General features: G+C 37.6%; 1 protein-coding gene across 1 annotated transcript in view; it reads right to left on the bottom strand.

Annotated features, from left to right (window-relative positions):
* LOC128648246 (hepatocyte nuclear factor 4-beta) overlaps positions 1-22,617 on the bottom strand; it is a 139,525-nt gene that overhangs the window by 72,327 nt on the left and 44,581 nt on the right. Inside the window, exon 2 of the mRNA XM_053700880.1 lies at positions 18,627-18,795. Within this exon, the coding sequence (XP_053556855.1) occupies positions 18,627-18,795 (169 nt within the window). The remainder of the gene's footprint in view (positions 1-18,626; positions 18,796-22,617) is intronic.

The raw sequence follows: 22,617 nt of genomic DNA, 5'->3' as shown, positions 1-22,617 counted from the left end.
AGATCATCAACAATAAAGATTTTTTTAATTTTAATTAGTAACTATACTGTGACAAAAAATTAGGATTGGTGTAAATAGTTGGCAAGACGGCCTGGCACAAAAGGATGGCAGGCAGGAGGGAGATGCAATTCAAGGACACTAGGAGACTGATTACTGACAGTCTAAACAGTGATGATTGACAATTTTTGCAATACTGTTAACAGAAATATGATTGCTGACAACAATTGGCTAGGTGGGGGGCCTGGCTCACAGCAGGCTGCAAGGCAGGAGGAAAGTGCGTTTCAATGGCACCAGCAAACTGACGATTCAAATCACAGCAACTATTACCAAAAATTTTAATTTTTAATTATTAGAATACTGTCACAACAAATATGATTGGTGTAAATATTTTTTAAGTAGGCCTGGCACACAGGCTTGGAAGGCTGTAGAAAAGTGCAATTCAAAGGCACGAGCAAACTGAGGGTTAAGATCAACACTAAAAAATTTTTTTATTTAAATTAATAACTATACTGTCTGACTGTGACAACAATTATGATTGGTGTAAATAGTTGGCTAGACGGCCTGGCACAAAAGGCTGGCAGGAGGTAAATGAAATTCAATGGCCCTAGGAGACTGAATATTTGCAGTCCAAAAAATTATGTTTTTTTATTTTTTTATTACTGTTACAAGAATTGTGATTGGTGCCACTAATTGGCTACTTGGGCCTGGCAGACAGGCTGGCAGATATGAGTCGTGGATGGTAGGTAGGGCAGTAATTTAACACAGTATGCTGTGTAAGTGACAAAAACACAGGACTGATAGAAAATTAAGTTACATTACACTAGCAAAATATTTTAAAATTTTAGATTTTAATATTAAAATTATGTTAAGAAGTGCAATGCACATATGACTCTATGAGTGGTCGCACTGGCTGGCTGCTACGTAGGGCAGCAATTATAACAACAGTATGCTGTGTAAGTCAGAGAGACAGCTGTCTGCCAGTTCCCAGTTTTCCCCAAAAAAGAAAGGTTGTTTTTTTTTGGGGTTTTTTTCTTAAACAGTGGTTTTCTGTAGTGTAGCTGCCCCCCCCCCCCACCTAACCCCATCCCCCTACCCTAGCAGATCCTATTATTATTATTTTTTTTTTTTTTAAATACCTTTTCTGCCTCCCTCTCTCTTCTCTAGTCATTGGTGGCAGTGGTTGCTGCGCACGCGCGTGCGTGCACACACACACATGCACGCACGCACGCGCGCCCGCAGGCCCTCCCCTCCGCACTTGAAGGAACCGGATGCCGGGGAGCGATGGGCCGCCCACCAGCCTCCCTTGTAAGCTAAAGGCACCATCCCTACCGGTGCAGAGAGGGCCACAGAGTGGGTCCCTCTGCATCGGATGCTTTTTAAAGGGTATTGCAGGATGCCTCAATATCGAGGCATCACTGCAATACCCTGAGAGCTGCTGGAAGTGATTGCGATCGCTTCCAGCACTCTCTTAGACAACTGACGTACCAGGTACGTCCATTGTCACTAACTGTCAGTTTTTGCAGGACGTACCTGGTACGTCAGTTGTCATTAAGGGGTTAATCTTTAAAAAATGTATGCACCTGTCTAATTTCGTTTGGATGCATATTGCACATTTTCTGTTAATCCAATAAACCTCATTTCACTACTGAAATATTACTGTGTCCTTCAGTTATTTGATCAAAATGAAATTGTACTCACTCCAGTGTAGTTATTTATGAGTCATCACTAATAGGGAAAAATGCAAGTCTGTGAAAAGAACTGAGGTAAGGGAGCAGTCTGCAGAAGCTTAGTAACAAGGTAATCACAGAGGTAAAATGTTTATTAATATAACAGTTTTGGTTATGCAAAACTTGGGGAATGGGTAATAAAGGGATTATCTATCTTTTTAAACAATAACAAATTCAAGTAGACTAGTAGACTGTCCCTTTAAAAGGATTTTGCAGTGACATGCGCTATGCATATCTAAAATATGGTAATGCAACTTTACTCTTGCTCTTGTCTTTGTATCTACAGTACGTGCACGGGATCTATCTCTCATCAATCTATCTTTCTATCTATCTACTGCATGTTTATGGAACTTTCTGGGTGTTTATTCATCTCAGGTTTAAAAGTTCTATAGAACCTTTCATTTATGAGTTTATGAGTAACCAACTGTGCAAGGAAAAACAAGTATGTTTCTGTGACTAGTTTGTGCTAGGGGTTTTTTATTTCAGGTAAAAGAGCTGATTACTTTGGGGCAATGCCCCGCAAAAGGCCCTTTTAAGGGCTATTTGTAGTTTTTTGTAGGCTAGGGTTTTTTATTGGGGGGGGGGGGTTATTTTCATATGGCCCTTAGATTAGGTATAATTAGTTTAAAGCTTTGATAGTTTCTTTTTTGTAATTTAGTGTTTATTTTTTTGTGTAAATTAGTGTTTGTTATTTTTTGTAATTAAGTTAGTTTTTTGTAACTTTGTAATATTTTAGTGTAGAATTTAATTATTTGAGTAGGGTTAGTTGTTTAAATATATAATATAGTTATTTTAATTTGTAATTTTATGTAATTTTAGTATAAAAGTTAGGTTAGATTAATTATTAATTTAATATAGTTTAATGTAATTTTATTATAATAGTTAGAATAGGTTAATTATTAGTTTAATATAGTTTAATGTAATTTTAGTTTAAAAGTTAGGTTAGATTAATTATTAATTGGGGAGCAATGGGGAGCTTAGGTTTTTTTGTTAGCTTTTTATTTGGGGGGGTTGTTTGTGTGGGTGGTGGGTTTTACTGTTGGGGGGTATTTGTATTTTTTATTTCAGGTAAAAGAGCTGATTACTTTGGGGCAATGCCCTGCAAAAAGGCCCTTTTAAGGGCTATTTGTAGTTTATTGTAGGCTTTTTTTTATTTTGGGGGGGCTTTTTTATTTTCATTGGGCCCTTAGATTAGGTGTAATTAGTTTAAAGCTGTGATAATTTCTTTTTCTTTTTTGTAACTTAGTGTTTATTTTTTGTGTAACTTAGTGTTTGTTATTTTTTGTAACTTTGTAACTTTTTAGTGTAGAATTAAATTATTTGAGTAGGTTTAGGTGTTCAAATATATAATATAGTTATTTTAATTTGTAATTTTATGTAATTTTAGTATAAAAGTTAGGTTAGATTAATTATTAATTTAATATAGTTTAATGTAATTGTATTATATTAGTTAGAATAGGTTAATTATTAGTTTAATATAGTTTAATGTAATTTTAGTTTAAAAGTTAGGTTAGATTAATTATTAATTTAATATAGTTTAATGTAATTTTATTATAATAGTTAGAATAGGTTAATTATTAGTTTAATATAGTTTAATGTGATTTTATTATAATAGTTAGAATAGGTTAATTATTAGTTTAATTTAAATATAAAGGTAAGTTTATATTTATTATAAGATGGGGATGAGTTAATATTTAATGTACAGTTAGCGGGTTGTTAGGTTTAGGGATTAATAGGTTAATTTAGTTTATGGTGATGTGGGGGGCTGGCGGTTTAGGGGTTAATACATTTATGTAGTTGTGGTGGGCTCCGGGAGCAGCAGGATAGCGGTTAATACATTTATATAGGTTGTGGCGGTATAGGGGTTGGCAAATTAGGAGTTAATAAGTATAATGTAGGTGGCGGCAGAGTAGGGGGCAGCAGATTAGGGGTTAATAAGTATAATGTAGGTGGCGGTGGGCTCCGGGAGCGGCGGTTTAGGAGTTAATAACTTTATTTAGTTGCGGCGGGGTCCGGGAGTGGCGGGATAGGGGTTAAACATTTTAGTATAGTGGAAGTGTTTAGTGACAGTATACAGGGAGTGCAGAATTATTAGGCAAGTTGTATTTTTGAGGATTAATTTTATTATTGAACAACAACCATGTTCTCAATGAACCCAAAAAACTCATTAATATCAAAGCTGAATAGTTTTGGAAGTAGTTTTTAGTTTGTTTTTAGTTATAGCTATTTTAGGGGGATATCTGTGTGTGCAGGTGACTATTACTGTGCATAATTATTAGGCAACTTAACAAAAAACAAATATATACCCATTTCAATTATTTATTTTTACCAGTGAAACCAATATAACATCTCAACATTCACAAATATACATTTCTGACATTCAAAAACAAAACAAAAACAAATCAGTGACCAATATAGCCACCTTTCTTTGCAAGGACACTCAAAAGCCTGCCATCCATGGATTCTGTCAGTGTTTTGATCTGTTCACCATCAACATTGCGTGCAGCAGCAACCACAGCCTCCCAGACACTGTTCAGAGAGGTGTACTGTTTTCCCTCCTTGTAAATCTCACATTTGATGATGGACCACAGGTTCTCAATGGGGTTCAGATCAGGTGAACAAGGAGGCCATGTCATTAGATTTTCTTCTTTTATACCCTTTCTTGCCAGCCACGCTGTGGAGTACTTGGACGCGTGTGATGGAGCATTGTCCTGCATGAAAATGATGTTTTTCTTGAAGGATGCAGACTTCTTCCTGTACCACTGCTTGAAGAAGGTGTCTTCCAGAAACTGGCAGTAGGACTGGGAGTTGAGCTTGACTCCATCCTCAACCCGAAAAGGCCCCACAAGCTCATCTTTGATGATACCAGCCCAAACCAGTACTCCACCTCCACCTTGCTGGCGTCTGAGTCGGACTGGAGCTCTCTGCCCTTTACCAATCCAGCCACGGCCCATCCATCTGGCCCATCAAGACTCACTCTCATTTCATCAGTCCATAAAACCTTAGAAAAATCAGTCTTGAGATATTTCTTGGCCCAGTCTTGACGTTTCAGCTTGTGTGTCTTGTTCAGTGGTGGTCGTCTTTCAGCCTTTCTTACCTTGGCCATGTCTCTGAGTATTGCACACCTTGTGCTTTTGGGCACTCCAGTGATGTTGCAGCTCTGAAATATGGCCAAACTGGTGGCAAGTGGCATCTTGGCAGCTGCACGCTTGACTTTTCTCAGTTCATGGGCAGTTATTTTGCGCCTTGGTTTTTCCACATGCTTCTTGCGACCCTGTTGACTATTTTGAATGAAATGCTTGATTGTTCGATGATCACGCTTCAGAAGCTTTGCAATTTTAAGAGTGCTGCATCCCTCTGCAAGATATCTCACTATTTTTGACTTTTCTGAGCCTGTCAAGTCCTTCTTTTGACCCATTTTGCCAAAGGAAAGGAAGTTGCCTAATAATTATGCACACCTGATATAGGGTGTTGATGTCATTAGACCACACCCCTTCTCATTACAGAGATGCACATCACCTAATATGCTTAATTGGTAGTAGGCTTTCAAGCCTATACAGCTTGGAGTAAGACAACATGCATAAAGAGGATGATGTGGTCAAAATACTCATTTGCCTAATAATTCTGCACTCCCTGTACAAATAAAGCTGGGAAAAAGCCGAAGAGCAGCAAGATCGATGACTGTTAGTTATCAACAGTCCGCTGCTCATCGCCCCATACTTGGTGCGCGGCTTTTTGACAGCTTTTTTGTTAAATATGGAGAACGTATTCAGGTCTGTGGCAGCGATGTTAGGCAATGTTAGGCGAGCGTATTGGTGCCGGCGAATGCAGCACAGTTGACGGCTTGATAAATAGGCCCCATAGCCTTTGCCATCAGGCAAAATAGATAAAAGATTGACAAGTGATTCATATAAATATATTGGCACTGCCTGAACAAGTAGTAAAAGCAAAAATCAATACAGATTAAATAGCAGATCAAACATAACTAAATAGAACAACACCAGTACCCTAACCTGCAAATAACTTCTGCATCCAACCCCAAGAAAAATACTTCAGTAACAACCTAATGTATAATGGATGCTCACTAAAATCAGACACAATACAGAACTAGTTCCAAACACTGACAAAAGATTACCAACTGGATAAAAATTGGCTTGACACATCAACCAACATGATACCCTGAACTAAATGAATGAGCAAAGTACCAACTGGCCATATCATCAACATTCAAAACCACCCATTCTCTCTACCAGCCACGTACATTTTAAATTTTTGATAATTAATCACTAGCAAGCTAATTTACAACCGCAATCCACATGAACAGACAAGCTTGAATAGATATCCTGGGTAATACTACCTCATGCAGAGAAGGCCCCAAAAAAATCCACCCCAAATGAAAAAGAAAAAAAAAAGATTTACATACAGAGAAAAATACAACTTTTAATCTAATACCCCACAAAGAATAGCACAGTCTACTAACCTGCACTAACCTCCCTCTGCAGTTTACATTCTCACAATTTTTTTGCTTTGCACTTCCTAAATATTGGGCACGGTATACTATACATTGAAGTAATGGCAACTGCTAAATGATTACTTGCACTGTGTTTACACTGTACAAATGATCATTTTACCCCTGCCAAACGCTGACCAAAACTTACGTTTCATACAACTAGTCGTTAAGGCACAAAGAGCAGGCAAAAATGTGTGAAAATATTTCACAAAACAAAGTTTATAAACATTGTGGTATTGTAATCGCTTTGTACAGTGTCTAAGAAAATTATTCACATGCGTAAAATGAACCTTTTGTAATTTGTGATAAGTGATAAACAATATTATTGCCATTTTTATATAGACATGAGGTGCACACGGGGGCATGTTTGCTCAATTATTATATTGTATAACTTTTCATGTTTTGAAAGTATTTTTTTAAATATTTTCAATCATTGATTGAGAAAACATTATTTTCCAATTTGGTGAGATTTCCATCTAAAATTAAAAAGAACAGTGAAAAACAGAAGACTGTAAATGGTTATCTGCTATGTAACGTGGTTTCAAATATTATAGAATACTATATGAACTTTACTTTACAGAATGAGTTTTGTCTTTCAGAATTTCTGTTATTATGAGAAGATGGCAACATGAGGTTCTAGATTTTGAAAACTAATTATTCAAAACTTGATTTTTGGGGCTTCTGTTTTCTATAAAAACCTGTGCAAACGATCAAAGTTGTAATCAAACAAGACAGAATGACAGTTAAATTCTGTTTACGACAAAACCCTGTTTAAAAAGAAAACATTACTGTAACTTAAAATTGCAAAAATTATGCTAGACATCTGGCTGGGTAACCTCTCCAGTCAAGGAACACTAAAGAAAAAAAATCACAATAATATATTATTATCCTTTAAGCAGTACGCCTGACTAAACCTCATCTTCTCCTACAGTAACACCTTCATTAACTCATTCTTCAAAAGGTTGGTTACAGAGTAAGCCTCTCCCACAAAGATCTAATAAGAAAACTTTGCTCCTTGCCTCTCATAACCAGGAGAGGCTCAAACAAGTATTTGACTGGGTACCCACCCACACCACCGTTGTAATGATTGACCAGAATTCACAGATAAACCCACCCTGGTCTGATGGATAATACCAGAGTAAATCACCTCTATTGAACCAACATCCAAAAGACTAGCACAACACCTTCTAGTTTAAGGCAATTGAGAATAATGACCATAATCACTACATTTCTTTCTTATCAGAAATAGTCCCAACTTATCACTATGCCAGCACCCTCCATCCCATAAGGGGATTCAATAAAGCTTAGAGTGAAAGACGTTTTTACAAACAGAACAATATGAGGTCATGATATCAATCTGGATGGTAGCAAGTTCAGAAGTAATTTACCTAAGCAGTTCTTTACATAAAGGGCTCCATGTACTAAGCAGTCAATTCATCCGTCATTGTAGACGCGGATAAACTCGCCGTTACTCGCCGCGGGCGAAATGGTGTCCGCTGTCGCTATGTACTAATATTCCCCCAATAAATAGACAAGTCTAGCCCGCCGCGAGCAGTTGCGGATTGTTGATAAATTTGACGCCTCGCTCGCCGCGACTAAGCTGATGTACTTAACTTTCAGTTGAATTGTCTGGCCAATTATTAACACGTGACATGCAAGGTGTCACGAACATCATAGTAGTCGCGGGAATAGAATTTTGCTCCTATAAAAGTTCAACTTATCTAAACAACTTTATTATTGTTCAAAATTTTTTGAAGAGTGATAACAGAGCGTTATTTTTGTAATATTTATTTACAATTTGGATATGGCTTCATCTGGATCTGATAATATATAAATATTAATATAAAAATAATTATAAAGATTGACAACTATACAATACAAATTTAAATAGATTACTCTTTAATTACAGTCGACAAATTGGGCGCAATTTATGTACATGGAAATGAGAGACAAATTAGACGCCAGTTATGCTGTAAGTACAATGCTGATATTACTGCCTTTTATATATGTCTAGACTGGCGTCTAGATTGACTTTCCTATTGTTTTGTACCTTGCCCGCCACCTAAAAGGTGGCGAGGCAAAAATAACGAGGTGGGAGCGGAAATTGTAGCGAGCGGACAAATAGATTTTTTAGTACATTCGTTTTTGGCGAGTTGGTGGTCAAATGTGTCTAATTACAGTGAAAAATGGAGCGGTAGCGAGGTTTGGCGGATAAGTACGCTCGCAATTTTAAAGATGCAAGTTTTAACATAATTGACGGCTTTGTACATATCAGTTTGCGAATTTTGACGCGAGATTTGTTGCGGGTAGCTCGCTGACTGCTTAGTACATGGAGCCCAAAGGGTGGTTTATTCCTCTGATAAACTTTGAATATATTAGATAATCTTGAAGATTCAGAAGAAAACATAGAGGTAATGGGCATTCTGGTTGTTATCTACTCTTATATTTTTATGCTATAGGAATCTAACACAACACCTGCAGGAGAGGCTTGTTGCTTATCTTTGTAATGACACAAATAATTTCCCATCGTTACCACATATCTACTTCCTTTGGGTATATCCCAAAATCATGCATACTCCTAGCATTTTCTCTTCATTTTCACTTTGGTAGCTCATACAAGTGCAGGATGTATAAGTGTTATGTGTATTGTGTCTTTAAAGCTTGCATAAATACAACTAGATAAAAAGGTTACAATAAAATCCTCACGTTGAGGATAAGCAAATCCACAAAATAGTCATAAATCAAGTTTATAGTATATATCTTATTACTTTTAGAACAAAGCTTTGTCTCCAACGGGATAGTTTTTTTTTAGCCAAATAGACTTATGCAACAACATTAGCTTTGGTTAGTGGTGACTTTTTGGAACTTTCCTTAAGTTATAGATATGGAAAATTAGATAAATTATCTCTCAAGACATGCACTGAAAAAGTTTCAATTAATTAGTCATTGGAAGCAAAATTAAGGAAGTAATAAAAAGATTTCTGTGGAATAAGGGCCAGCTGCCACAATATGCTCCAGGGAAATTCTGTTTTTCTATTATATAAAATATGAATACATATTTCCATGGAGATAGCACATTGATTGTGTTTTTTTTTTATTTCTTAACAAAGGCAACACACAAAATGTGTAACTTCTTATAGATATATACGACCCAAAAAAATCATTTTTTCAGGTTATTCCACCCCCCTATACAACCACTATTCCCTTGGGAAGTCATTGGTCATGTGTGTGTTTGGGTTGATGGGTATACTAGATTCAAAAAAGTTTGTTAAAGATAACAGAAATACAATGAGGGCATTGTAATTATTATTATTATTATACTTTATTTATAAAGCAATAGCATATTTCACAACTACAGCTTTCTCTGTTTGGGAGTTGCTGTATTTCTAAATTGGATTATGTTATTGTAGTAGTAAAGTTGGGAAATTACAATGGAATTAATTAGTTGTTTAGTGTTGTAAGCTCTCAGAAATGGAGGAATTTTGGAAATATTACGTAGGTGGTTGCAGCAAGATAAAGGGAGCGATTGGATGTGGGGGATGAAAGACAGATTTGAGTCAGGTGTAATATAGTGGGGCAAAAAAGTATTTAGTCAGCCACCAATTGTGCAAGTTCTCCCACTTAAGAAGATGAGAGAGGCCTGTAATTTTCATCATAGGTATACCTCAACTATAAGAGACAAAAAGTGGAAACAAATCCAGGCAATCACATTGTCTGATTTGGAAAGAGTTTATTTGCATATTATGGTGGAAAATAAGTATTTGGTCACCTACAAAAAAGCAAGATTTCTGGCTCTCACAGCCCTGTATCTTCTTCTTTAAGAGGCTCCTCTGTCCTCCACTCATTACCTGTATTAATGGCACCTGTTTGAACTTGTTATCAGTATAAAAGACACCTGTCCACAACCTCAAACAGTCACACTCCAAACTCCACTATGGTGAAGACCAAAGAGCTGTCGAAGGACACCAGAAACAAGATTGTAGACCTGCACCAGACTGGGAAGACTGAATCTGCAATAGGCAAGCAGCTTGGTGTGAAGAAATTAACTGTGGGAACAATAATTAGAAAATGGAAGACATACAAGACCACTGATAATCTCCCTCGATCTGGGGCTCCATGCAAGATCTCACCCCGTGGGGTCAAAATGATCACAAGAACGGTGAGCAAACATCCCAGAACCACACAGGGGGACCTAGTGAATGACCTGCAGAGAGCTGGGACCAACGTAACAAAGGCTACCATCAGTAACACACTACGCCACCAGGGACTCAGATCCTGCAGTGCCAGACGTGTCCCCCTGCTTAAGCCAGTACATGTCCGGGCCCATCTGAAGCATGCTAGAGAGCATTTGGATGATCCAGATGTGGATTGGGAGAATGTCATATGGTAAGATGAAACCAAAGTAGAACTGTTTGGTAGAAACACAACTCGTCGTGTTTAGAGGAGAGAGAATACTGAGTTGCAACCAAAGAACAACATACCTACTGTGAAGCATGGGGGTGGCAACATCATGCTTTGGGGCAGTTTCTCTGCAAAGGGAACAGGACAACTGATCCATGTACATGAAAGAATGAATGGGGCCATGTATTGTGAGATTTTGAGTGCAAACCTACTTCCATCAGCAAGGGCATTGAAGATGAAACGTGGCTGGGTCTTTCAGCATGACAATTATCCCAAACACACCGCCCGGGCAACGAAGGAGTGGCTTCGTAAGAAACATTTCAAGGTCCTGGAGTGGCCTAGCCAGTGTCCAGATCTCAACCCCATAGAAAACCTTTGGAGGAGTTGAAAGTCTGTGTTGCCCCGCGACAGCCCCAAAACATCACTTCTCCAGAGGAGATCTGCATGCAGGAATGGGCCAACATACCAGCTACAGTATGTGACAACCTTGTGAAGACTTACAGAAAATGTTTGACCTCTGTCATTGCCAACAAAGGATATATAACAAAGTATTGAGATGAACTATTGATATTGACCAAATACTTATTTTCCACCATAATTTGCAAATAAATTCTTTCCAAATCAGACAATGTGATTGACTGGATTTGTTTCCACATTTTGTCTCTCATAGTTAAGGTATACCTATGATGAAAATTACAGGCCTCTCTCATCTTCTTAAGTGGGAGAACTTGCACAATTGGTGGCTGACTAAATACTTTTTTGCCCCACTGTATAAACTGTTTACATTTGCATAGTGAAAACTCCCTTTGTAATATATTTTCATTATTTAGTTTTCCCTCTTTTTTGTGTAATTTAACTTTGAATTGGGGGTTCTCCCATTAAGATCATTGGCAGCTGCAAAGTAACTTCACAAGATACTACAAAGATGCTATGTTTTATAACAAAAGAACAGTTGCAAGCCTTATTTACTCCAGTAACTACCCTGGATTAGCCCCTCCAAATAAAGTGGCGAAGGGGTTGTTTAACAATAAACACAAAATAGCCACAATCAATGTATTACAAAATATTTCCTAGCAGGTTGGTATGTTTATTTATTGCAAGACTACAGGAAGGTCTTGTAAATACAGTCGGCTAGATTTAGAGTTTTGTCGGTAACGACCCGCGTAGCTAACGCTGGCTTTTTTCTGGCCGCACCTTTAAAATAACTCTGGTATTGAGAGTCCATATAATGTCAGCGTTAGGCTCCAAAAAAGGAGCGTAGAGCATATTTAACGCAACTGCAACTCTCGATACCAGAGTTGCTTACGGACGCGGCCAGCCTCAAAAACGTGCTCGTGCACGATTCCCCCATAGGAAACAATGAGGCTGTTTGAGGTGAAAAAAAACCTAACACCTGCAAAAAAGCCTCGTTCAGCTCCTAACGCAGCCCCATTGTTTGCTATGGGGAAACACTTCCTACGTCTGCACCTAACACTCTAACATGTACCCCGAGTCTAAACACCCCTAACCTTACACTTATTAACCCCTAATCTGCCGCCCCCGCTATCGCTGACCCCTGCATATTATTATTAACCCCTAATCTGCCGCTCCGTAAACCGCCGCTACTTACATTATCCCTATGTACCCCTAATCTGCTGCCCTAACATCGCCGACCCCTATATTATATTTATTAACCCCTAATCTGCCCCCCACAACGTCGCCTCCACCTGCCTACACTTATTAACCCCTAATCTTCCGACCGGACCGCACCGCTATTATAATAAAGTTATTAACCCCTAATCCGCCTCACTAACCCTATAATAAATAGTATTAACCCTTAATCTGCCCTCCCTAACATCGCCGACACCTAACTTCAAACATTAACCCCTAATCTGCCGACTGGAGCTCACCGCTATTCTAATAAATGTATTAACCCCTAAAGCTAAGTCTAACCCTAACACTAACACCCCCCTAAATTAAATATAATTTTAATCTAACGAAATTAATTAACTCTTATTAAATAAATTATTCCTATTTAAAGCTAAATACTTACCTGTAAAATAAACCCTAATATAGCTACAATATAAATTATATTTATATTATAGCTATTTTAGGATTTATATTTATTTTACAGGTAACTTTGTATTTATTTTAACCAGGTACAATAGCTATTATATAGTTAAGAACTATTTAATAGCTAAAATAGTTAAAATAATTACAAATTTACCTGTAAAATAAATCCTAACCTAAGTTACAATTAAACCTAACACTACACTATCAATAAATTAATTAAATAAAATACCTACAATTACCTACAATTAAACCTAACACTACACTATCAATAAATAAATTAAAAACAATACCTACAAATAACTACAATGAAATAAACTAACTAAAGTACAAAAAATAAAAAAGAACTAAGTTACAAAAAATAAAAAAATATTTACAAACATAAGAAAAATATTACAACAATTTTAAACTAATTACACCTACTCTAAGCCCCCTAATAAAATAACAAAGCCCCCCAAAATAAAAAAATGCCCTACCCTATTCTAGATTACTAAAGTTCAAAGCTCTTTTACCTTACCAACCCTGAACAGGGCCCTTTGCGGGGCATGCCCCAAGAAGTTCAGCTCTTTTGCCTGTAAAAAAAAACATACAATACCCCCCCCCAACATTACAACCCACCACCCACATACCCCTAATCTAACCCAAACCCCCCTTAAATAAACCTAACACTAAGCCCCTGAAGATCTTCCTACCTTATCTTCACCATACCAGGTTCACCGATCGATCCAGAAGAGCTCCTCCGATGTCCTTATCCAAGCCCAAGCGGGGGGCTGAAGAGGTCCATGATCCGGCTGAAGTCATCATCCAAGCAGGAGCTGAAGAGGTCCATGATCCGGCTGAAGTCTTCATCCAAGCGGGAGCTGAAGAGGTCCATGATCCGGATGAAGTCTTCTATCAACGGCATCTTCAATCTTCTTTCTTCGGGAGCCATCATCTTCCATCCGACACGGAACATCCTCTTCTCCCGACGCCTACTAGCCGAATGACGGTTCCTTTAAATGACGTCATCCAAGATAGCGTCCCTCGAATTCCGATTGGCTGATAGGATTTTATCAGCCAATCGGAATTAAGGTAGGAATATTCTGATTGGATCAGCCAATCGGATTGAACTTGATTCTGATTGGCTGATTCCATCAGCCAATCAGAATATTCCTACCTTAATTCCGATTGGCTGATAGAATCCTATCAGCCAATCGGAATTCGAGGGACGCCATCTTGGATGACGTCATTTAAAGGAACCGTCATTCGGCTAGTAGGCGTCGGGAGAAGAGGATGTTCCGCGTTGGATGGAAGATGATGGCTCCCGAAGAAAGAAGATTGAAGATGCCGTTGATAGAAGACTTCATCCGGATCATGGACCTCTTCAGCTCCCGCTTGGATGAAGACTTCAGCCGGATCATGGACCTCTTCAGCTCCCGCTTGGATAATGACTTCAGCCGGATCATGGACCTCTTCAGCCCCCCGCTTGGGCTTGGATCAGGACATCGGAGGAGCTCTTCTGGATCGATCGGTGAACCTGGTATGGTGAAGATAAGGTAGGAAGATCTTCAGGGGCTTAGTGTTAGGTTTATTTAAGGGGGGTTTGGGTTAGATTAGGGGTATGTGGGTGGTGGGTTGTAATGTTGGGGGGGGTATTGTATGTTTTTTTTACAGGCAAAAGAGCTGAACTTCTTGGGGCATGCCCCGCAAAGGGCCCTGTTCAGGGCTGGTATGGTAAAAGAGCTTTGAACTTTAGTAATCTAGAATAGGGTAGGGCATTTTTTTATTTTGGGGGGCTTTGTTATTTTATTAGGGGGCTTAGAGTAGGTGTAATTAGTTTAAAATTGTTGTAATATTTTTCTTATGTTTGTGAATATTTTTTTATTTTTTGTAACAGTTCTTTTTTATTTTTTGTACTTTAGTTAGTTTATTTCATTGTAGGTAATTGTAGGTATTGTATTTAATTAATTTATTGATAGTGTAGTGTTAGGTTTAATTGTAGGTAATTGTAGGTATTTTATTTAATTAATTTATTGATAGTGTAGTGTTAGGTTTAATTGTAACTTAGGTTAGGATTTATTTTACAGGTAATTTTGTAATTATTTTAACTATTTTAGCTATTAAATATTTTTTTACTATTTAATAGCTATTGTACCTGGTTAAAATAAATACAAAGTTACCTGTAAAATAAATATAAATCCTAAAATAGCTATAATATAATTATAATTTATATTGTAGCTATATTAGGATTTATTTTACAGGTAAGTATTTAGCTGTAAATAGGAATAATTTATTTAATAAGAGTTAATTAATTTCGTTAGATTTAAATTATATTTAACTTAGGGGGTGTTAGTGTTAGGGTTAGACTTAGCTTTAGGGGTTAATACATTTATTAGAATAGCGGAGAGATTCGGTCGGCAGATTAGGGGTTAATAATTGAAGTTAGGTGTCGGCGATGTTAGGGAGTGCAGATTAGGGGTTAATACTATTTATTATAGGGTTAGTGAGGCGGATTAGGGGTTAATAACATTATAATAATAGCGGTGCGGTCCGGTCGGCAGATTAGGGGTTAATAAGTGTAGGCAGGTGGAGGCGACGTTGTGGGGGGCAGGTTAGGGGTTAATAAATATAATATAGGGGTCGGCGGTGTTAGGGGCAGCAGATTAGGGGTACATAAGTATAACGTAGGTGGCGGTCGGCAGATTAGGGGTTAAAAAAATTTAATCGAGTGGCGGCGATGTGGGGGGACCTCGGTTTAGGGGTACATAGGTAGTTTATGGGTGTTAGTGTACTTTAGAGCACAGTAGTTAAGAGCTTTATGAACCGGCGTTAGCCCAGAAAGCTCTTAACTACTGACGTTTTTCTGCGGCTGGAGTTTTGTCGTTAGAATTCTAACGCTCATTTCAGACACGACTCTAAATACCGGAGTTAGAAAAATCCCATTGAAAAGATAGGATATGCAATTGACGTAAGGGGATCTGCGGTATGGAAAAGTCGCGGCTGAAAAGTGAGCGTTAGACCCTTTTTTGAATTACTCCAAATACCGGCGGTAGCCTAAAACCAGCGTTAGGAGCCTCTAACGCTGGTTTTCACGGCTACCGCCAAACTCCAAATCTAGGCCAGTGTGTTTTATGTTACTTTAAATTGTTAAATCTAACAAAGGTTGACAAATAACTACATATCATGGATTGGAAAATCATTATTTTGTATAATGTATTCCTGCTTTTATTTTGTTCAATTCCCTTTCTCTCCATTTATCTCTCTAAATACCCTGTAACTTTTTTTGAATTAAGGGTATACAATAATGATTTTGGGTGCTTAGAACCACCCAGTATCACCTGAGAACTTCTACTGAGTTACACTCTCGCCCTCAAAGTATTCTGCTGAACGCCTCAGGAAGTCCATAAAGTTTAGCTTTAGATTGCTGTAATTCTTAAAAATATCACTGATATCTGTAGCAGCCTCTAAATCCAATAGATGCTCCTTATTGCTAGTGTACAGCACCTGTGGTTGAATTTAAGTGTGTCTGTCCAACATTCACAGCAATTCCTGATAGAATTAATAAACATTCATACATATAATATACAATAACTCCCATGCTCTCCATCATATCTATACGGCAAGTTTTGTCTTCACATTTTTCTACTGTCATCTGGGCTTTTATTTTCATGCAAACTTTGAAGAGCATTTTGTTCAGGCACAGTTACATCATGTTTATCGCCCAGTTGTGATAATTTCACTGTCCTTTCTCTTTAGTTGCTGATTCCCGGTTTCTGACTGTTGTCCTGTCTACTTATTTGGTTCCTGATCTCACGTTCTTATTCTTATTTAGTTCTGCTTTGAATAATATTCTGTTTGGTAATTTGGCTTCTGACTTCCACTGTGTTTGGCCTGGACCTTCCTGACCTTAGTTCAGTTTTGCACCTTCCTTCTGTTCATGCCACCTGTTACATACAACTCACACCATCAAATGAACTGGGTAGTGATAGTGGGAAATAATAGTCTAAAACTATTTAGTAAATTTCATTTCAGATTTATTCAATAATTTAAAACTTAAAAATCAACTAACTCAGTCATGCATGTGGCCCACACTATTCAATCACAACACCTTTCAGATCACAATAATAAAATCAAACTTAATCAATATGATGAAAAATACAGCCGCATTAAATCATTTAGCATATATGAATAATTAAGGCAATAAAAATGTTAAGGCAATCTGACTTGGGTTATATTTGCCTATAAAAGTCTCTTTCGTAAAATTCTGATATGAGATAGTGTTTAATCCATAGATATATTCCTTATAGCAGTCAGAATCAGGTAAATCTTATCTCAAGTGGGTTAGGGCAAAACCCGGTGATTCAAGTCTCTCTTGTAATGTGCCCTGTAATAAAGGAGATTCCGGCTCTCACTTCTTTTAAAAGGATTCCCAAGTTTAGAACAACAGTAACAAAAGGAAGAGTCTATTTCAAGTAAACTCCAACGGACTGCCGTGGTCCGGTATAGGTGTAACTTAGCAGGGGGAACTGATATCAGTACAGACACTCTCACCTGCTTCTCCTTGTCCGAGTATGTCGGCTCCTGTGTGGATTTGCTGTTTTGGATGAGTCACGGACCTTCGGGTCCCAAAACGTAACTGTATTCACTTGCGCAAGTCTAACCTCAGTTACCTTCGTATTCGGACTTACAGCCTAAAGCGATTCTCTGCTCTTCAAGTACTCTGTACGCAGAGTGGGTTAGCGCTGTATGTCCTCTTTGAAAACCTTTCTACGCGTTTCACCCCTAAAGCCCCACACCTTAGGGGTGAAACGCGTAGAAAGGTTTTCAAAGAGGACATACAGCGCTAACCCACTCTGCATACAGAGTACTTGAAGAGCAGAGAATCGCTTTAGGCTGTAAGTCCGGATACGAAGGTAACGGAGGTAAGACTTGCGCAAGTGAAGACAGTTACGTTTTGGGACCCGAAGGTCCGTGACTCATCCAAAACAGCAAATCCACACAGGAGCCGACATACTCGGACGAGGAGAAGCAGGTGAGAGTGTCTGTACTGATATCAGTTCCCCCTGCTAAGTTACACCTATACCGGACCACGGCAGTCCGTTGGAGTTTACTTGAAATAGACTCTTCCTTTTGTTACTGTTGTTCCAACTTGGGAATCCTTTTGAAAGACTTTTTTACTGTTGTTCTAAACTTGGGAATCCTTTTAAAAGAAGTGAGAGCCGGAATCTCCTTTATTACAGGGCACATTACAAGAGAGACTTAAATCACCGGGTTTTGCCCTAACCCACTTGAGATAAGATTTACCTGATTCTGACTGCTATAAGGAATATATCTATGGATTAAACACTATCTCATATCAGAATTTTATGAAAGAGACTTTTATAGGCAAATATAACCCAAGTCAGATTGCCTTAACATTTTTATTGCCTTAATTATTCATATATGCTAAATGATTTAATGCGGCTGTATTTTTCATCATATTGATTAAGTTTGATTTTATTATTGTGATCTGAAAGGTGTTGTGATTGAATAGTGTGGGCCACATGCATGACTGAGTTTGTTGATTTTTAAGTTTTAAATTATTGAATAAATCTGAAATGAAATTTACTAAATAGTTTTAGACTATTATTTCCCACTATGACTACCCAGTTCATTTGATGGTATTAGCTCAACCAATATTATTTGGGACACCAATTGTTGGAGGCTGATTAAAATAGACTTAGATAAATAGTTTATTAACCCATTGCTTGGTATACCTAGTGTACTTCTAGCGCCACCTACACTCCACGTATTAAAATCCTTTTGAATTCAGAACTACCTAGGAAGGAGGTAGTATAAGAGGTTGGCGACGTGGGTTGAGTCCAGTGCTCCACTTCACTGTTTTATACAATTACTTCACATACAACTCACAGCATGATATAATAAAACATATAATAATGTTAAGTAAATGAATACAGTACCTGCAGGCATACATGTGATTCTTGCGTACACTTCTTCTGAAGAAACCTTTGCATCCATCACAGCTGGAAGCCCCATAATGCTTTCCAGTTGCTCGATCTCCACATATAGCGCACAAAGAGCTAACACCATTGATGAATAATCCACTTGCTGATTCTGACTGAATTATTTCTGTTTGGGAAACGAAAGGCTTCAGTTTATTGAAATTTTCCATATAATTTACAGAATCATCCATCATTGTTGGTGTAGAAAAACAATAAAATTGCTAGCAAACTTGTTTTGATTGCTACCTTGGGCACTCATGCCTTTGTATAGCCACTTGTTAATATCATATAATATCATATACTGCAGCTTGTTTATTTCAGATATTAAGCATCATTATATATAGTAGACTAATTCCTAGTTTCTCAACAACCAGGCCATGGTCCAGTACTGGGCCATGACAGCCCTGCTGGTGGTCCGTGACCACCCCAAACAATTCAAATTATTTTTACATACATACATTTATGCACACACATACACTATACATATATCTATCTATTACATATATCTATCAATATTATACAGTGAGGCCCTGGTTTACGCACGACTCGGTATACGAAATTTTGGTTTACGAAATCGAAATTTGAAGAAAATTTGACTCGGTTTACAAATTTTTTTCGCAATACGAAACAAAATGCCGGTTTGCCCCCCTCGGTTTACAAATATTTTTCGCAATACGAAACCAGTGGCCCCTGTGCCCCCTGCATACTCAAGTATGATTGAATTAATGAAGTTTGGGTACCAGTGTGGAGGTGTTGGAGAGGTTTTGGAGCCATTTTGCAGCAAGTTGTTAAGCCTTTTGGAGCCATTTGCAGCAAGTTGTGGAGCCTTTTGGAGACATTGGAGCCATTTGCAGCAAGTTGTTAAGCCTTTTGGAGCATTTTTTGGACACTTTATTTGAATTTTTTCGGACCTCCGGAACGCATTAATTGATTTTCAATGCATTCCTATGGGAAACCGTGTTTCGGTTTACGAATTTTTCGCAATACGAAACGACCCGGAGAACGAATTAAATTCGTAAACCGAGGCCTCACTGTATTTGAATAAATATATATATATTTCAAGAAAGAAGACTCAGTGTTTCTTCAAATACACTGTTACTTTATTTTGTGGTGACACACTGTTACTTTATTTTGTGGTGGGTTACAGCCAACGTTTCATCCCACACTTGTGTATGACCTCAAGGCCCGGTGAATTTTAGCTGGACATACACATACACTTTATCTACCAGGCCCTAGACATTTCCAGCTAAAATTTACTGGGCCCTGAGGTCACTTGGATTGAGAACCAGTGGACTAATTCATTATCAATTTTCATTCACTGTGTCAGACATTCAGTAACTGAGATTATTAAAAGTCTGTATTAACAGCATTTTATGATCTGTTATTACACAAAGGGAATGTTCTAAGCATGAGGCACTAATGTTGGAGGAATATTTTTGCTTGTTTAATTAGCAATTGGGACAAGAAGCTAATTGAAATAACTTGCTTTATGACTTCTTCAGATGAACAAGCCTGTGTGTGTGTCCATGCATCTTTAATCACTAAGGGTTCTGATGGCTAAATCTGGTTCCACATTGAGTTATGCCCTTTTAACTTGTAATGAATGTTTTTTCAGCACAATGACCCTATAGCCCAATAATTTATTAACGCTATGCTTTTAAACCACTAACCACAGTAATATAAATAATGGCACTGTTCGTGCATATATTGCTAATAATTTATATGTTAAGTTTGTCTACTATGCATTATCTACCTTTCTATTTTGAAGCAATTTTGATACATTTTTTCCTACTGACTCCAATAAAAGTGAATGAGATGTGGCAGAAGGCACAGATGATAAAGGAAATGTTTTATTCACTAATACAGATGACTCTAAGATTATAAGGATTTTGTTTTGTCTGCTAGGAATACTTAACTCATTTCAGTTGGTGGAAATTATTAAAGTCTACACATTGAAATAAGAGTATGAGCTTGTGGATGAATATTGTAAACTTTACATTTTGAGAAAAAATTCCCTAAGACCCCTAGGGAATAGAAGGGGGGGGAGTTTAATACATATATATATATATATGGATTATCTCCACAGTCCTACCTAATACAGGCCTGAGTGTTTGGGTAGGCAGTGCCATACTATGCCCCTCTTTCTGTCTCTCTTCATTATAATATAAAAACTTTACATGTTGCCTTGAGGTCTCAGAATTAAGACATTTCCTTGAAGTGACCAGGACATATAATAATTTGTCTGGCTGCTTTATTAAATTGATGAACCTGCTAGACATGCATCTCAACAAAGATGGATGCCATACAGTCTAAAAATAATTTACATAGGCGGAATGCTTAGTATTTGTTACAAGAGAGTATCAGATGTAAAGGCCAAGTTTTGGTATCAAACATTTAACAATTCTGGAGAGATAGGTGTAATTATTCAAATGATAATTTGTATGAATGCAAAATATACATAGGTGCTAGTTTCCTCATAAAATAGGGAGCAAAACTAAATCAGAAATGGTAAAAAATTAAAAATCACCTATATGGAGAGGCATTATAAAAAATAAATCAAGGGCTCATTCTAAGAAAGTTACATTTTCTGATGCTTAGACATACTTTGAAAGGGATAAGGAATTTATCTTTAACTCATCAGTTATAATGATTATTTCTAAGGGTTAGAGATGGATGACTGCAGCAGTTTTTCTAATGTATTAACAAACAATGATGAGCAAACAGTAAGTAAAATATATTAAAATTAATTTAAGCAAAATGATAAAGGTTCATAAATCAAAGGCGACTGGATTGAGCATGACTTTGCAGTGCAGGTATTATTTGTCTGTGCCTTTTTGTGTTCTCTTAAATTATTTTTTTTGGGGCACACAGAAGAGAATGAAAGAAGTGGTCTGAAATGGGCAAAGCTTAAAAGAGATCTAAAGCAGGGAAGCTATCATGTAAGAACAGACAATAAATGTGGTTAACTTTTCTGGTTTTAAGGTTTCTGAGGAACAAGATTTTTTTTTTATGTCTGGCATTGGGTTTTGCCTCACCTCAATTTTCTGATTTGACATTTGATTAAGGGCCAAATTACAAGTGGAGCGCAAACGTTTGCACGTGAACCATAAGGGGTTTATCGTGGATGTTGGCTTTTGTAGACTTACTGCTGGTATTACGAGTTGAAAGTAAGCAAGATTGCTTGAGCACAATCGCAATTTACGCTAGAATGATTATCGTGACTTCAGAGCTCTGGTTAATACATCAAAAATACAATACAAAGTATAGTTACAATCATAATAACACCATCTAATAAAAATATTGTAAAAAAATATTGCACACAAAAGCTATAAGGGCTCAAAGATAGGAGGTCTTGGGTGTTTGAAAAAAAAAAAGACAGACACAGGGCTTTAACAAAGAGATACAATCATATACATGTCTAAAGATCACTGTGATCACTACAGATGTAAGTCTCTCTGGTTGGGAAGCTGTTTTGGGGTTTCTGAGAGCACTGGGAGTTTGGAATTCTCAGGAGGCAAGGTTATCTATAAATATTCTAGAACTCTTTGCAATTTTCAGGGCTCTTCAAACTTGGCCTCTGTTGAAAAAGAGAATCTCATATCTGTTTTCTACAGTGGCTTATGTAAATCATCAAGGGGGGGACTCACAGTTCCCTAGCAATTAGGGAGATGTCGTGAATTCTCTCATAGGCAGAAATCAATTCTTGTCTAGTTTCTGTGATTCATATTCCAGGGATGAACAGCTGGGAAGCGGATTTTCTCAGCCGTCAATCTCTACATCCAGGGGAGTGTTCTTGTCACCAGGATGTGTTCAATCAGATTGTTGATGTTTGGGTAACCCTGATTAACCCCAACTTGGCTTTGCAGGGTCTGGTATGCAAATCTAGTTCAAATGTCCAGCTGTCCTTCTTGGCCTCTGCCTTTGCAGTCAGACCTTCTTCTCAAGGTCC

This window comes from Bombina bombina, chromosome 1 (assembly GCF_027579735.1).
Source record: "Bombina bombina isolate aBomBom1 chromosome 1, aBomBom1.pri, whole genome shotgun sequence".
Lineage (NCBI taxonomy): Eukaryota > Metazoa > Chordata > Amphibia > Anura > Bombinatoridae > Bombina > Bombina bombina.
The sequence above is the reverse complement of the archived record's forward strand: the minus strand, read 5'-3'. Positions and strand labels throughout refer to the sequence as shown.